The sequence below is a fragment of the Protopterus annectens genome, chromosome 1.part2 (assembly GCF_019279795.1).
Source record: "Protopterus annectens isolate FY-2018-M chromosome 1.part2, PAN1.0, whole genome shotgun sequence".
Lineage (NCBI taxonomy): Eukaryota > Metazoa > Chordata > Ceratodontiformes > Protopteridae > Protopterus > Protopterus annectens.
In genome coordinates this window covers 834,066,795-834,084,742 of record NC_056727.1, presented here as the reverse complement: position 1 = coordinate 834,084,742, position 17,948 = coordinate 834,066,795, and the positions used below count along the sequence as shown (strand labels likewise).

The 17,948-nt window shown below is 40.1% G+C and overlaps 1 protein-coding gene across 3 annotated transcripts in view; it reads right to left on the bottom strand.

Annotated features, from left to right (window-relative positions):
- RIOX1 (ribosomal oxygenase 1) overlaps window positions 1-17,948 on the bottom strand; it is a 1,390,763-nt gene that overhangs the window by 18,205 nt on the left and 1,354,610 nt on the right. For all 3 annotated transcript variants that reach the window (XM_044059130.1, XM_044059139.1, XM_044059122.1), the window contains exon 14: window positions 16,816-16,902. In XM_044059130.1, coding sequence (XP_043915065.1) covers window positions 16,816-16,902 — 87 coding nt within the window. The remainder of the gene's footprint in view (window positions 1-16,815; window positions 16,903-17,948) is intronic.

The window sequence follows — 17,948 nt, the reverse complement described above, 5'->3', positions numbered from 1 at the left end:
GTTTCAAAAAAATCTTTCCTTCAGTTCACTCAAGACCTAGTTTTCTTAGGTTGCAGACTAGACAAAACCATATAGGCCTTCTATCCCTATAAAAAGGTGCATAGCCTCACAATGTACTTCCAGTCCTGAACATCTTTCCAGACTTGTTCAGCCAGGGAGATTCTCAGAGCACTAGGTTACATGGCAACAACCATACCAATGCTTCCTTTAGCCAGGTGGCATATGACGAAAATTCACTGGTACGTGAAAAACATATGGTCTCAACACTCTCACCCCATGGACACACAGAACTCTTTGTTGCCTTGCATCAAGAAAGAGTTCCTAAGGTGGGTGAAAGTAGTGAACTTCAATACAGGCCAGCCTTTCAAGGTACAGACTCCAAGTCAAGAGCTGTACATAGACATTTCAGATTAAGCTTGGGGGCCATGGAAGGGAATCCAACAAGGGCTGTTGGCAGTTCCACCTCAAGGAAACATATCGACCTGAAAGAGACAAGGGCTCTCATTCAGGCACTAAAAGTTTTTGTTTACCTCTGAATCAGGACCTGTAATGGTTTTAACAAGTAAGAAAACTGTCATGTGGTACATAAGTAAGGAGGAGCCAGGTCATACCAGTTATACAGGTTAATTCATACAGCTTGAGACCTAGCCACCAAGGCAGGCATGTTCCTTCAAGTAGTATACATTACTTCCCAGGACAACATCTTGGCAGACTTTCTTAGCAGGTCCAAAGACCCCTACGAATGGATGCTCAACAAACACAGTTTCCTAGACATAGTCCACAGTTGGGGAACACCACAGATAGATGTATTCGCCTGAGAGAGCAACAAAGAGCTCCCCCTCTTTTGCACCAGGACTCCCTGACCCTCTGCCTGGAGAACAGATGCATTATCCTTCCAGTGGACAGGGAAGTTTCTTTATGCCTTCTCCCCTCTTCTTCTTTTTCTGCTACCAAAGATGTAAAAAGAAAAAGAATCCTACTGATGAGTCCCTTTTTGCCAAGGCAGCATTGGTTCTCTCTTCTCTACTACTTAGCCAGTGGCACTTACCAAAAGCTACCCCACAAAGTGGACTTGATCACAAAAAGGTCTGTGATGAGGTACCTGGGGCTCCTAAAATGCAGGACCCAATCACGTTTCTTTTAAACTGTAGCAACCTACTTACTACAAACACAGCAAGCAGTTGCTACAGTTTATGCCATGTATGGAGCTCTACAGAGCTCAGGTTTTAGCTACGGAAAAAGAAAGAAACAAAGCAACCTTTTTTTAATACTTTTAAACTGTAGTAAAACTGCTTGCTACAAACTTCTACAGTTTAAACTACACATAGAGGCACTACAGCACTCAGGTTAGACTGCAAATGCAATAGTGGCTTTTAAAAGTTGGTATGCATTAAATAGCAGCTGGGATGATGGATTGGATGAAGGATCACTCCTCCTAACACTTTGCATGCAGGACAGTTGCCCTCTTCGCCCTTTCCTAGCTATGCTAGAGATGTGCACGGGAAATGAATACTCTTCTGTGCCACATTCAGACATCTTCTTACAATTTTCTCCACTGAAGAAATGGACATATAAGGATAAACTCTAGCAATGCTAATCTGAAATCCATCATTCTTCCATTTCTAAATAAAGCCCAACATTTTCCTGTCCTTTACTGCTTGCGAGACAAGTATGCTGTGATCATATTAAGTCCATCTTAAAAGACACAATAAAAGACAGTAGTCTGACACACTTTACTCTTTTATCTTTATCAAACACTAACAAGCCAGACAGTCAGGTTCTCACAGGCCAAGCCACAACTGTGGCAAGAGAGAGGGTACACTGCAATTTATTTTCTTTCCTTCAAGGTGGCTGCAGTGTGCAAGTTATACATCATTAAATATGCTAATATTGCTAAACTGAGTTGGCATATCAAAGTGCACAGCCCTGGCTGATTTAAATCTAAATTTAAATCAGTCTGATTAAAGAACTCACAGAAGCTAAAACATGCAGATGTTAAATGCTGCTAGTGTGGAGAAAAATATCTGTAGAAATTAAAAAAAGGTGTTCAAAAATTTGCAACTGGAAGTACTGAAAAATAATTCATAGTGGAAAAATTCACAGCTGTAACTGTCAGAAGTTTTCTAGACTACTCTATTCAAATGGCATACAGACAAATGGATGGGAAACTGGAAATTCACTCCCCAGTTTACCACCTATGTCCTTCACTGATAATGGCAACAAGTAAATGTCCCAACATATCCTTCTTCTGCTCACGTTTGGGCTACTCATACACAAAACAAAAGGGCCAAAACACTACCACGGGAATGTAAGGTTAGTCTTCAAAGATCAATTGTTTAGTAAGAAGTTGTGAATAAGACAATTTGGCAGAAAACTGGGAAGTTCAGATCCAACATTTTTGATGCCTTAGAACGTACAGTGTGACATATTTTACATTCTGCTAGAAAAGAAACATTTATGGTACTAATTTGCTTACCTTTATTGTACAGCAAAAAGATGAAACAAAGTAGCTCAGATACAGCTTGCCATTTAATTACCATATGATGCTACAGAAGTTACAGGTGCTTATGATACTATGCTAAAGAATCCAGCCAAAGACTATGTCGAGTGTTTCATGACTCATTACTAAGGGACAGAAAAACTTGAGGTATAAGAAAAATAAATAAGGTGCAGGAAGGAGACCTGCAATTATTTAATGTTGTGGAATTATGGAGAGCTACACAGCATCGGAAATGTGGTCAACCCAAACATTTTTGAGGTATACAAGTCTAGAAAGGGCAAAATGATTGAAGCAACCAAAAGTAAAAACTGTGTAAACTCTAATGTGTGTAACACCCAAACTGACCTACATAAGGCAGAAAATTTGTGAATGAACCTGATTTATATGTTGTGGTTGCATGCATTCTGTCTTCAATGAGCTCAGAAAGTTAACAGCTATACCAATGTAAATGTCACCAGACTGAAGACAAAAGGTATGCATGATTAGTACATTTATGAAATTTATGCCAGACACTTGCACACAGTGTATCATCATTATAGATGATTAATTCAAGCAAATGGAACTCAGAAATTACCAGGTCCAAAATGTATTTACTAATTAATTCTGTGCATAAAAATTAAACTACTTGATCAGATTAAGATGAGTTGTGTGTATCAAAACAAAGATGACCATTTCTTTTTTAAGATGCTTCAATTCAGCAGCCTAATATATTAAGTTATTTGTTTGACTCAATGGGCAAAAGTCAGGGAATTCATACTACTCGGAAGCATGAACAATGCAGTAGCGGGTGCGATGCAGATAAGTACAGTCGGAGACAATAACCTGTAAAGTCAGAGAAACAATTTACATATTTGCAGCAGAAGCAGCAGTAATTTACACTTTCATGCAGTTCAAGTGCAAAGCCTCAGAAAGAGAACTGCAGTGCCCAGTGACGCAAGATCACAAACCACAGTCAAAAATGTATTAGCAGACACTGGAAAACACGATTTTGGCATAGTTACATCTACAGACAGGCTATAAGAATTTCTTTATCGTACAGAAATTTCCACTGCTAAGTCAAATACATTATGCTTGCCAAGCAAATTTCATGAATCACAGAGAATGACATTCAAATTCAGTGGCTTTCCATCCAATAGTCTCATCTGAAACACCCAAGAGATCTACTGTCCCATCTGTCTGGCCAACCTCATCTAGACATTAAAGCCCTAAAACTGACCACTTGGTTTCTCCAATTCCAAAGATGGCCAGAAATTCCAGGATTTCTAACGCTCTGCTCCATATTCTGTCTTCTACCCAAAATCCAATAATTAGAAAACTCTACAGAAGTAAGTGGGAAAGGTTTGCCATCTGCCCATCCTCTAAAAGTCAAGGCTTTTTTTCAACTCCTTTACCTTCCATCTTGGACTTTTTGGCAGGTTTAAGAAGGTGAGTTTTTTTTTACATTAAAGTTCAACTGACAGCAAATGCAAATTTTCAAGGGAAGATGAAGATGAAGGTCCAGGAGCCCCTGGAAAATTCTCCTAGTAAAGCTTGCTCTAGAACCTGAAGAAGGTATCTAGTTTATAGTGCTTCATAAAAATATGCCTATAGGATCAAGTTGCAGTTTCTAGATTACTTTTAGAATCCATTTATTTCCATACAGCCACAGATTAAGACAAGGTCCTAGCAGAATGAGCCTTGACCCTGACTAGAATTCACTTGTAGTGGCTATAATACAAGGTAATAGCGTAAGACAACCACTTGGAAATAGTCTGCTTTTTTCTTACCTTCACAAGAAAGAAATAGTTGATCAGAATTCCTAAAAGATTTTACTCTGTCACAGATAAAACCCGAGTTGTTAGTGGACAACTAAGGTATGGAGAATCCTTTCTCCCTTGTTTTTGTGTTCTGGAAGGATCACAGGGAAATGGACTTGGCTTGAAGTAAACTTGGGTACCACTATAGGCATAAATAAAGGATTAGTCCTCAAGGAATCCCCATCTTTGTGGAAAATGCAGAACCAGAGAAACAACTGCAGGAAGCCCAAACTAAGTTGGGAGTAGGGAATGAAATTCAGAGACATAATTTATTTATTTTAACTAAAATTTGGAGTCACCTAGTTTAACTAGACAAGAAGAAGATAGTTTGACTCCGTTAGTTATATTAGAGGACTTGCACATTATTGCAGGCTTGGGGAAACTCCAGGCAGTGAATATTTGGAGACAGTTTTGTAGTTTGCATTCAGATGACATGAGGCCAAAACTGGCACTGTTATTTAATGTGATACTGGAGATTAAGCAGATAGAGTCAAGGAAGGAGGCCACAGTCACAAAGATTCCTAAAGGAGAAAAAAGATGATACAGGCAAATATCTTTTAAATCACAATGACAGGTTTTAAATTCTGAAGAGAGTAGTCCGAGTAGTTAACCTGACAGATCGTGATCAATGAGGGTCTGGTGTAGGTTTAGAAAAAACTGATAACATACCATGGACTGCAAAAAGGTTGAGATGGTTTCAGAAAAAGAAGGATTCATTGTGGACAATGACTCTCAATGCAGAAATGGCCTTTTGTAAAAGTGTTATTTACAATGGATTTACGGAGAACTTTGTTAACATACTGATGGCAGTGCATAGTAAGCCACGGACCACAGTTAAAAGACATGCTGGTACATCACTACCACTCAGAATACTCACAGGAACAAGGCAAGGATGTTGACTGACACTTGTACCTGCAGCCATTGCCTGCTTTGGTGAGAATATATTCTGCAGGGGGTGGAATTTGGATTGGTGTATATGGGTGACATTGATATACTTGATACATCCTGAGAAGGATACTGATAAGTCATTCCAAATGCAAAACAAATTTGGCAAAATGTTGGGTTATATGGTAAATAAAACCAGAACATGTGCAATGGCAATTAACTAGATTCCACTACACGGTATATAGGGATACAGTTAGAAAATATACTGTAAGGGTCCAAAATAAGACATATGAGAAGTTGAAAAACAGGCTGAAAACTGATATTCAAAGATGAAAGGGAAATTAGTGCATCAAACAAAAGCAGTGCACTTTTTGTGTTAGCTCAATGCTTAAATGCATTCCCAAAAAAGTTGCCAGTGAATTCTGTAAAGTCATAAGATAAAGGACTATGCATGGAGCATATGCAAATATACAGTAGCTTGGAATAAACTAGTCTTACTTAATGAATACGGACGGTTAAATTTCCCTGATTCATTGATATGAGGCAGTGCATACGAAGATTTTATTTCTATCAAATTGGACATATGACATGAAATGGAAACCAATTATGAAATTAATGGCCGATAGATATACAGCACAGGGGATAAATGCGCAGATGGAGGAAACAAGCTAAGTACTGAAATGTCCATTACGTTTTATGAGGAACCTGTTAAACAGAGAAGGAATACAAGAGTAGATGTACTACATACTGTCGACTTGGAAGAGAAGAATAAGAATTCCAGATGCAAGGGGTCTCAACCAAAAGAAAGATGGAAAATTAAAATTATACATTAGGAGCAACTGAGGCATTAGAGAAAATGGGCCACATGAGGGCAGCTAGAAAAGTATATCTTCACTTCAGAAACACTAGCAATGCATTCGCAATCACAGAAAGTACAGTTGTGTACACTTACCATAAATGTAGATGTTCGAGTGTATTCACTGTTGCAGTCATTACATTTGGGTAATCTGCTGGAAGGTTGCCCTCAGTCGGCCTGAATAACAAAGTCTTGGGTCCTGCGTTGGTTGCTGTCTCCTCTTCCATGACGTCAGGGGTATAAAACATACAGTCGATGCCATTTTATTCAGTTTTTCTTGCCCCAGATGTCAGGTGCCCCCCCAAATTGGGAGCAAATATATATATATATATATATATATATATATATATATATATATATATATATATATATAAACAGTAAATATATAATTGCACTTTTAGAAACATAAACTTTACCTTCAACTAAAAGCAAATACACCACAAAAGGCTTTTGAGTATAGTGAAGGAAAGAAAATGTATAGAAAGGGGGATGGCGGGTGGGTAACCCGGACTGCAACAGTGAATACACTCGAACATCTACATTTATGGTAAGTGTACACAACTGTACTATGTTCTTCGTGTTTCACTGTTGCAGTCATTACATTTGGGTAGAATCCCAAAGCTATGGATGGGAGGATGGAACTAAACAGCATTAGGAGTGGCTAGAAGGCCCTGCAGGACTGCAGTGGCAAAGCCTGCCCTGGATTTGGAGAAGAGAGGTAAATGATAATGCTTTGGGAAGGTATGAACAGAGCTCCAAGTCGCAGCTTCTAGAATGTCATTGGTTGGGACCCCTCTGAGAAAAGTTGCAGAAGTAGAGGCAGCCCTGGTGGAATGTGATCTGATCCCCTTGGGCACAGGTTTACCATGGTGCAAGTAGCAGAAACGAATGCAGTGGCTTATCCATTTAGAAATAGTCTGCTTTGATACAGTCTTCCCCTCTGACCCTGCAGCAAATGCTACCAGTAGTTGCTCAGACTTTCTTAGAGATTTGGTCCTATTTAAGTAGAATCTTAGTTGTCTGTGTACATCCAATGAATGCAGAATCCGCTCCCCCTTGTTCTGCGGATTTGGGTAAAATGTTGGCAGGTGAATGGTCTGGTTAAGAGCCACACTGGATACCACCTTAGGCATAAATGAAGGATTGGTCCTGAGGGACACCCTGTCCGGGTAAAATATAATAAAAGGCTCCACTGCCATGAGAGCCTGTAGTTCTGAAACCCTTCTTGCTGAAGTGACTGCCAAAAGAAAAGCTGTTTTCCAAGATAGAAATTTTATATCCGCAGTAGCTGCTGGTTCAAAGGGAGGCAGGGTGAGTTTTTAAAGCACAAAATTGAGGTCCCATGCAGGAATTGGTGCTCTTCTGGGTGGCCTTAAATTTGTGGCCCCTCTAAGATACTGTTTAAGCAGTGGATGAGAAAATAGGGGAGGCTCTGTGTTGTAATGAGCTGAGATGGCAGAGGCATGGATTTTTATTGAAGAAAAAGATAGGCCCTTATCAAGCATCTCAGTCAAATATTGTAAAATCTGAGGAATATTGGGCTTTTCTGTGTCTATTCCTTGTGCTTGGTTCCAAGCCCAGAATCTCTTCCACTTATCAGCATAAGATTTTCTAGTATAGGCCTTCTGGCTTCCAAAATGACATCCATCACAGATTTACTGAGAGGAGGTGTTTGAATAATTAGTTGATCAGCCATGCTGCAAGATTCAGAGTTTGGAGCGGAGTATCCAGAATTTGATAGTTCTGCTGAGACAGTAGATGAGGTATTTAAGGCAAGTACCATGGAGGAAGGAGAGACATATTCCTGAGAAGCGAGTACCATTGCTGGCGAGGCCAGTCTGGGGCAATTAGGATCATTTTTGGTTTTTCCTGTCTGACTTTTAGTAAGACCTTGGAAAGTAGAGGCAGATGGAGGAAAGGCATAGACTGATAGGTTTTTCCAGCCAAAGGATAGAGCATCCACTTTCCATGCTTTTTTGTGATGAGTTCTTGTGTAGAATTTGTCCAACTGGTAATTTTGGGGAGAGGCAAACAGATCTATGTCTGGGCTCCCCCATTTCTGTGCTAACATGCTGAAGATTTGTGGATCCAGTTTCCATTTGTGCGGGTCCATAAGATTTCTGCTTAGGTCATCTGCCAGAGTATTTTGCTTTCTTGGCAGGAATTGAGCTTGAAGATGGATTTGGGAAGTCAAGGCTGTGTTCCACAAAGCCATGGCTAGTCTGCAAAGGGGGTAGGAATGTGTACACCCCTGCTTGTTTATGTACCACATATTGTCCATCTTTATCAGTAGTTGTCTTGGATGAAGTAAGTCCTTGAAGGCTGTCAGAGCATTCTGAACAGCTAGCATCTCTTTCTGGTTGATATGCAGATGCATTTGGTTTGGGCTCCATTTGCCCTGAATGCATCTCCCTGCCAGGTGGGCTCCCCCAAGCATAGTCTGATGCATCTGTTTTGGGGGTTTGGGTGGCAGGGGGTAGAGTGAATGATGGTCCCTTGTTTTGGTGACATGTCTCTGCCCACCAAAGAAACTTCTATTGTAGGCAGGGAATGAGACGAATCATTGTTTCTAGGCTGTGGCAATGTTGGCTCCATAAACGTTTTAGGTACCATTGAAGTTTCCTCATATGCAGTCTCGCATATGGAATTAGGATGCCATGAACCCCAAAACATGCAGAACTTGTCTTGCAGAAAACTGGGTTTTTGTTGCCATTTGTTTGAAGTATGTTGTCAGTTGCCTTTGTTTGTCTGGCGTGAGGTAAGCCATCTGGGCAGTTGTATTCAACCTTGTGCCCAGGAATGTAATTATTTGAGAGGGTACCAGTTCTGATTTCTTTTCGTTTATGGTGTACCCTAGGCATGCTAGATGCCTTTTTACAAATGCCAGATGTTGAAGAAGAGTGTCCTTGTCCTCTGCTTGAATGAGACAATCGTCCAGATAAGGATAAATCTGAATGCTTCTTTGTCTGCAGAATGCCATTACTGGTGCCAGGCACTTTGTAAAGACCCTGGGCACAGTAGATAAGCCAAAGGGCAGTGCAGAGAATTGGTAATGCAAAAAACCTGCTTTAAAGCAGAGGTATCTTCTGCATGATTCCCTTATTGCGATATGCAGGTATGCCTCTTTTAAGTCTAGAGTTACTAACCAAGCATTCCTGCCTAGCATAGGCAGTAACTGTTGTGAAGTCAGCATTTTTAATTTTGGCATGTCCAGGAACGTGTTAAGAATCGATAAGTCCAGTACTGGACGTCATGATATGTCTTTTCTGGGTACCAGGAAAAGTCTCGAATAAAAACCTTGTCCTTTTTCCTTTTCTGGCACCGGTTGAAAAGCCCCCATATCCATGAGGGACATGACTTGTTTCTGGGCCTGTGCCCATTGGTTTTGTGGCAGATCCGGCCATCCGTTTGGAATTAGCAAAGTATGGAAATGAAATCTGTACCCCTGGGATACTATGTTTAATAGGCACTTGTCCTGGGTAATTAACTGACAATTTTGAGCATGAAGTGCTAGTTTCCCCCCCAAGAGGGCTGCCAAAAGATAAGTGCTTGGTGATGGTAGAGGAAAGTCATTGAGACTGCTTACTGTAGGGTTGTGCTTAGTTTCCTCCAGATTTGGAGGTGGAGGCACCCTATTGCTTTGACCTGTAAGAACCCTGTGATTGGTATCTGGAGCTTTTTGAGTGCCTGGATTTGCCCTGAGTGACTCTGTTGGACACAGGAAAGGACCAAGTTTTAGTAGGTCAGTGCCTACTGAACCTGGTTGGCTGCACTTGTAAGAAATCTTTTACAGTTTGCATAGATTTAGCTTTGTCTTCCATTTTCTTTAAAACCTCTTTTGCCTTATTATCAAACAGAGTATCATGCTGCAAAGGGGCATCCAATAATTTAGCTTTAACATGATCAGGCAGATTTTGCTCCTTGAGACAGGCATGCCTTCTAATCACAGATCCAGTAACGGTGGCTCTCCAAGGAATCAAAACCACATTGCAAAGTATGCTTTCCAACCTGTTCTGCTGAATGCAATAATTCCTGTAACTCTATTTTCCACACAATCAGAAATCAATATAATTTTCTGTTTCGGTAAGCCCATAACATGCTGTTGATATTTAAGCATATGAAACTGGCAGTTTAAAGCCCTGATTGCCAAGGTTGCAGACGTATAAACCTTCTTTCCCCATCTATCCAGCGCCCTGGAATCTCTATCAGAAGGGGTAGAATTTTTGGCTGTAGAAGCCTTTATACCCTTGGGACCCTAAGAAATAGTCTGAGGATCAGCAGCAGGATTTTTGAAAAGAAATTTGTGGGAGTCAGGAACCCTGTAATATCTGTCTGGCTTACTAGGAGCCGGAGGCAGGGAATCAGGAGCCATGCTTGATTCCAAGAACACATCATCAACAAAGTCTAATACAGGAGGTATTGCCAAAGGCCTATGCTGAGGAAGAAGGAAATTCCTAAGCCTCTTTTTTGATTCAGAGAAGTCCTGACTCTCCCAGTGAAAATGTTCCCTTAAAGTATGCAAAGTCTCTCCAAAAGAGTAATCCTCAGGAGGAGATGCAGATGGGATAGATTCCTCTGCATCAGAATCCTCATACGGTGGAATACAAAATTCCTGATCAGAAGATGAATCAGAAGAAATGGAAACCTGATCTGAAGATGCATAATCAGTGCCTTGCCAAGGCCTCTTAGCAGAGGGGGTTGGGAATACCTGATCAAGGTAATTAAATCCTCAGCCATTTTGATCATCTGTTTTTTAGGCATAGGGGCCTGAGCACATGGCTCATGCGTCTGTTTTTTAGACATAGAAGTTGTTTTTGACCTTGTTTTTGTTGCTGGCGTCTGTTTAATATAAAAATGTTGAGGCCTGAAAACACCCTCAGAAGCCGGTGCCTGCTTAGCGGCTCCAGACCCATCCAAGGGAGAGACATCACCGGGTTCAATACTCTGAGAATCTCGCGGCATACCGGACTCCGAATGGGTCTCGGTAGAGGTCTGCGACTCAAAAGTAGTGGGTATCAGGGACTGCGAAAGTGCCTCACCGAGTACCGGTGAACTGGCGACTGGCTTAGGAGAAGCTTTGTCGTCGGTTTTGGACCTCGATGGTCTGTCTCTGCCTTTTTCTTTGCGTTTTTTATGAACTCCGGTAGTCAGATTGCTAACTGAGGACATTTCAGGATAATTAAATCTTAAACCAAAATATTTAGAATCAAAAATATACCGACGCTTAATAGTGCGTTGGTTAAATCTAGCACAAAACCGACAGCAAGGCACGTTGTGATCAGGGCCAAGGCAAGGAATACAGTACAAATGAAAATACTTTTGATGTATTTGCTTCCCACAAGTAATGCAATTATCAACTTTTACTGACCTCTGTAAGGAGCAAGAAAAAGTTTCCCCAATGGGGTACTTGGCTTTAGTTTGAAGACTTCGGTTCTGAAACTCGAACACGAAAATATCAGGAGTCGGTCGACCGGCACTTGCGAACTGCTTCTGCTTCAGGCACTGCATGGCAAGAAAGACTGGATAAAATGGTGTCGGCTGCATGTTTTATACCCCTGACGACCTGACGTCATGGAAGAGGAGACAGCAACCGACGCAGGACCCAAGACTTTGTTATTCAGGCCGATTGAGGGCAACCTGCCAGCAGATTACCCAAATGTAATGACTGCAACAGTGAAACACGAAGATCATCATTGATTTTGTTTACATCATCTCCCAAGCCTTTAATACCCAATGCAACAGCTCACTGAAATATGCTGGTACTGATGACCTACCAAACAGAAATCTAAGGAATCTGTTTCTTCGTAATGGTATAACAAATGCATAGCATCTGAGGCTTGCTTCACCTAACTTGACTTGCCAGAAACCTTAGTCTTCATCTAGTACTGAAAAACTTTAGCAAATGGTATTCTTGTGACTACTACTTTAGCATTAAGAAATGGGTAATGATCTCCTTTAACCACTGTATTCAAATTTTGTAGATCAGTACAAATTCAAATCTTACCCTTCTTCAAAAACAGGGTTTCTTCATTAACAAGAAACATTGTACACAGTGGAAGTTTGGAGGACAGGTTAAAGTTGCTATCCATAGTTCTTGTGGTAAAAGGTTTGCATGACCTTGAGAAAGTCACTTAAGCAGACACTGGTCTCAGGTCACCCCTAAAAAGGTACAGTGTCCAGCAGGCCTACTTGGTTAACAAACAGGATTACTATTATTATTATTGCATACTTCGCACGTAACTCATAGAACAGTCAGAAGAAGAGATGGGTGGCTCCACATACCACATCAGGGTGCAAAAAAAAGACATTTCTTGAAGACACTCAAGGGTTTTGCTCATTCTAAACCACAATAACTATTTAATACTTCACTGCAGAACTGTGATAAGTAGTGAAAGCTGAATCCAGGAAGGAATGTGCAGTTCCAAGATTGGAACTTATGCAAGAAACACGACTCTTACCCAACATATTATGTGGATTTCAATTTACTATAAAGTATCAGACATTACTGATAAATATTTACTTATTTTACTTTACATTTGTTTACCGGGAGTGTCTGACTGGGCCAAAAGACCATTTTCAGCAGAGGCCTGGGGAGAAAAGCTTCGTACAAAGTTTTTTTTAAATTACACATGCAGAACAAAGTAACACATAACTTATGCAATATGCTAATAATGGTTATCCAGCTTCAAAAAGTATAAGCAGATAAGTTTACATAAAGTTGATGTAAGTATAAACTGAGATACAGCATAGTGATTTGATAAGGATCGGAAAAGACACAAATCAAAGCATCTGTGCTGGTTAATTTATGTAAATAAGTATATAGGAAGGGTAGAGAAGAGAGAAGCCAGGCTTGAATTATGCTGATGTGAAAAAGTAAAACCTAAGAAGCAAGTTGAGTGTAGTGCTACAGAGAACAATGACAAGTCATCCTGGGGTAGTGCAGGAGCACAGCCACTTACTGGTTAGGTGTTTCTTGAGGAGCTATTTGAATTTGGAAGAGTTAGCAGTGCTAGGTATGTGCTGGGGTACGGAGGTCCACGTCTTTGATATTTGGTTGGAGAACAGGGAATCTCTGAAACTATTGTTGGCTTTATTGACCTTTAATGGAAGTTTGTTGGATGACCGCAGGGATCTACTAGTAGAGTAAGGATGAACTAAGTTTTTGAGGGCACGGCAGTTGTCTGGTTAGTAAATAATGGTGTGGGCAATTGTAAATTGGTTGAGAGATAGAAGACTTGGTAATTCAATCTATTTAAGTTAGTGGAGAGCTGAGCACTGGTGTGTTCCGTTAGGAGGTTAGTAGCATATCTTGCTATTTTATTGTAGCAGGCCTCTAATTTGTTTAGGTATAATTTTCAAAGGTTTGTAAAGATGGGAGAGAAATACAGCAGAGTGGATAGTAGATGTCTCCTTTCTATAGACTGTCTGGAGGTATGAGTGAGGAATGGGTTGGCTCTGTAGTCAGCTAAGTTTGATGTGGACCTCTTTTTTTTCTCAAAACAAGTTTATTGTTTTAACATATAAGAGAAATATCATAACAAATTGGACCTATTTGATGGATAGGGCTATGCGTTTGTTGTATGTTAGGGAGCTGTCAATTGTGATGCCTAGCAGTTTGGTGTGGTCAACAGGTTCAATGTTGGTGTTGTCACAGGGGATGGATGATAAAAGAAAAGGGGAGCTCGGATGTTTTATTTGAGAATAGCATTAGTTTTGTCTTGTTTGGGTTAAGTAAGTGTTGGTTGTTAGAAAGATACTGTTCTATGTCTTGAAAGGATTTTTGGGTTCTACGCAAGAGTTCAGGAAGGGAGGGAGCTGCGCAGATGACAGAGGAGTCATCTGTGTATTGTAAAATGGCTGATAGGTGTGAGGCAGTACTGAGTTTATTGGTGAAAATGGTAAAAAGTAGTGGCTCAAGAAATGAACCTTCTGGTACACCAACTGAAACTGGTAATAGGGACAAGATCTCAGTTTGCTACTTGACTGCTTGTTGGCGTTCAGACAATTAACTGTGAAACCAAGAAATGTCTGACTGGGAGAGGTTTATGGCAGTGTGTTGAGAAGTTTTTGATGGGATACTGTGTCGAATGCCTTAGACATGTCAAGGAATATAGATGATATGAACTGACCATTGTTTTTTGAGCTGGTTGACTATCTGTGAAGTTTAAAAGAGTGGTTGTGGTGCTGTGTTTTGGTCTAAAACCATGCTGGGAGTCGGAGAGAAAGTTACTGTGTAGTAGGTAAGGCAGGAGTTGTGAATGCATGCATTTTTTGAGAATTTTGGTTGGGGGGGTATTGTGATTGGCCTGTAGTTTGAGAATTCTGTAGATGAGCCTCCTTTATGCAGGGGGATGATATGAGAGATTTTCCAAAATTTGGGGACACATTGTTCAGAGACAGACAGGTTGATAAGAAGGAAGAATGGATATGAGACAGAGTCTGCTGTCAATTTAAGGAATTCATTGGGAAGTAGGTCTGCAGCACGTGATGAGATTTTACTTTGGGTAGGAGTTTTTTTAATGACACTAGTTTGAACTGATCTAACAGAAAAAGCTTGGGATGGGATAAGCACTAATGGGAATACTTAGTGGAGTATTGTTTTTAATTTTTACTAGGGATAGCACTGAATTTATAAAGTGTGTGATAAATTGAGTAGCTATAGTATTGGTGTTATGGGGGGGGTGCACTGTCCTGGGTTTGAGAGTTGTTTTATAGTACCCCAGGATTTCTGAGGGTTGTTTTGATGTTTTTGTTGGACTACATTATAGTATGACTTTCTGTCATTTTGGTTTGTTTTTTGGCTAAATTTCTTAACTGACGATAATTTAGGATGAAAGCGTGTTTTTTGGTTATTTGATAGTGACCAGGCTCTCTCTCTCTCTCGGTTTCAAAAGTTTAGTATCTTTTGTTAGCCATGGGATTGGTTTTGATTTTACACAATTTTTTCTAAGTGTGGCCAGGCTGTTAGGAATATTGAGGAATTCATTATTAAAGTACTGGACCGCATTGTCTACGTGGAGATGTTTCAGAGGGACCGAGTCACATTACTTCAGGAGAGAATTGAAGGTTTCTGTGGAAAAGTTATTTTGTTGTGGATATATTTATATATAATGTTTTTAGTAGGACATTCTGTGCCTGAGAAAACAGATGGGGATATGGTCACCAAGAGTGTCTGGGAGGCAGCCAGACTGGAGCCATAGAGATGGCCTATTCGTAAGTGTCCAATCCAGGATGGAATGCTCATTACTGTACTTGTCAATTCTGGTTGGGGAGCAGATTATTTGAGAGAAGCCAAAGAGGTTAATAAAGTTGGTTGGGTTATCAGAGGAGCAGGTGAGACCAGTCTAGGTTGAAATCTCCCCAAGATAATTGTCTTTTGGTTAAAAGTGGAGGCAGCCCAGCAAAGAATGCTTTCGATAATGGAGGTACTGTTGCCAGGGGGGATACAGGCTGCTATAATGATAACTTTTTTTTGGTGTTTAGCTGGAGGCGGGAGACTAATATTTCTGAATTTTTAAGATTGGGGGGGGGTTGCTATATATGCATTTTAGATTAAGAATATCCTTGCAGACCATGGCAATGCTGCCGCCACATTAATGAACCCTGTTGAGTCTATGTATAATGTATCATTGGGTCAGGATTTTGCTGTCTTTAGTATGGTGTTTTAAGCAGGTCACAGTTAACACTGCAATATCTGGGGAGTACAGGGAGAGGGTACCGTGAAAATCTTGGACTTTATTAAGAATGCTTCTTAGATTCATGTTAATGATTATTAGATCAGAGCTACTGTGTGTGCGATTGAAAATGTTATGAAGGTGAGAATCTCCATATAGATGGGGTGTGTGTTGTTGGGGTTTAGGGCCTGGATTTGGGTGTATGTTACCCGCTTAGATTAAGAAGAGATAGTCTGAATAGAAAAAAAGTGTGTGAGTTTGGGTAGCAGTTTAGTGTATTTGTGTAGTAAATGTGGGGCTGCCTGTGTGTGTGTACTTAAGTGTAAAGAGTTCAGTGTAGGAATTATTATAAAGGTGTGGAGATATTACAATGTCTGTGGAGATGCAGTATGTTGGAATGCTGATTGGTTTTGTGGGGTAGTAAGTATATGTGACTTTTAGATTATGATAGGAGGTAATTAGGTTGAAGTAAGTAGGATGAAGAGTTGTGCATGTATGAGAAAATATCTATACTAATGGCACAACAACTACTGAGTTTGTGTGGGAACAGGCGGTGTAAGTTTATTGAAGGGGAAACTTCTTAGGGGAGGTTTAAATGAATTACTACTTTATAAGACGTGAGCAGTATGAGCAGTGGCAGAGACCAGGACTACTTAAATGAAAGATAGCTGCAAAGTTTTAATACTTTTTTATTGTGTGTCAATTGAGGGAAAAAAAAGTTAATGTTTTCTAAGCTTCGTAGACTGTGGGGACAAATCTAGCTGAAGCACACTTCTTACTGTGCAGCATAAAAAAAAAACTCCTCCAGATTAGGGTAACTCATGCCTACTTTAATGCCAGAAAGGTACATTCTACTCCATCTCACTTCTTCCAATAAAACAGAATGCTGCTGAGATGACATTACACTGACATGTATGAAAAATAACCATTTCACAGACAGCTATTTCTGAGATAGTTGTAAAGTATATCATCTCTGAAAGTAACAGTTAAGGACAATTTAAAAAATTCTGAGGCAACAAAAAGGAAAACAAACTGCAAGCAGTTTTGAAAAAATATACATTATGCAGACAATATACTTATTTGTAACAACAGTTATTACACTACCTTGTCATCCAGAGTCTCACCAGAAAGGCTGTCGACTGTGATATATTTTGGATAGGAGTGGATCAGTTTTTCAATCCCATCTGCATACTGCAAAAAATACTGTAATCTTAATTAAACATTTCCAAATGCAGTCTTCTGATACTTATATACCTGTATAAACCATGCAGTAGAAGAACAGAGAAACAAACTTGTATGAAGTACTCAGTACAATACCAGAAGATTCAGGGAATGTTACTGAAACAGTCACAGTTATGCATCTGGGTTTCTAGTAATCTACATCAGCCATATTAAAAACTGATTTTCAAGAAGTTTAAAGCAGTGTAAATTTCCTACGTGTGACAGTAACACTGTCCTCACTGCTGCTGCTTCTTGGCATTAGCTACCATATGCCCCAATACAAAACAGCTACCAGTATTTTACAAATGTGAGGCCATTTGACAATGTGGAAAGTCATCACACTGACAATGTTTTGTTGCATCCACTATAACATATTAAAAACAATTAATTTATTTGTTGACTGTAAAGTTCCACTGGGCCAAGCCCTTCATAAAGAAGATCCCAAATAAAATTAGCAGTACAGTGTAACAATGTTTTACTACATCAGCAGGGCATGACCACAGGAATACCATAAACCAGTGTTTGAAAGCAGCAGTTTGGTACTTTGTAAAATATAGGAAACAGAAGGTGTAAACAGTAATTACTAAAATGGATCACAGACTAGAATATATGTCGAGGAACAAAATCACATATAAGCAATTATATTATCAAAGAACAAATACTAAGAAGATAGTTTCTAACAGCTGATGCACTGCAGTGAACACTAAGTCCAGGATTCATAGAGATGTTGTGCACTTCTGTGCAAGCCTTGTAAAGTAAATGAACATCAGAAGTCACTAAATATCCAACTCAAGACACGCAGCTGGCTGTGCTTCATGGACCAGCTTGGCAACTATGAAACAGACTTATCCGTGCAAAAAAAAAAAAATGCAAGTAGACACTCAGATTCACAGGATGCTACTAGGCTATTGGCCCTGAGGCCCTTATAAGCCTAGTCAAGAATTTCGCCCATGTTCCCTCAAAGCCAGCATCTGCCTCCACTGTCCAGCAGGGACACAGGTGGTATCCCAGGGGTG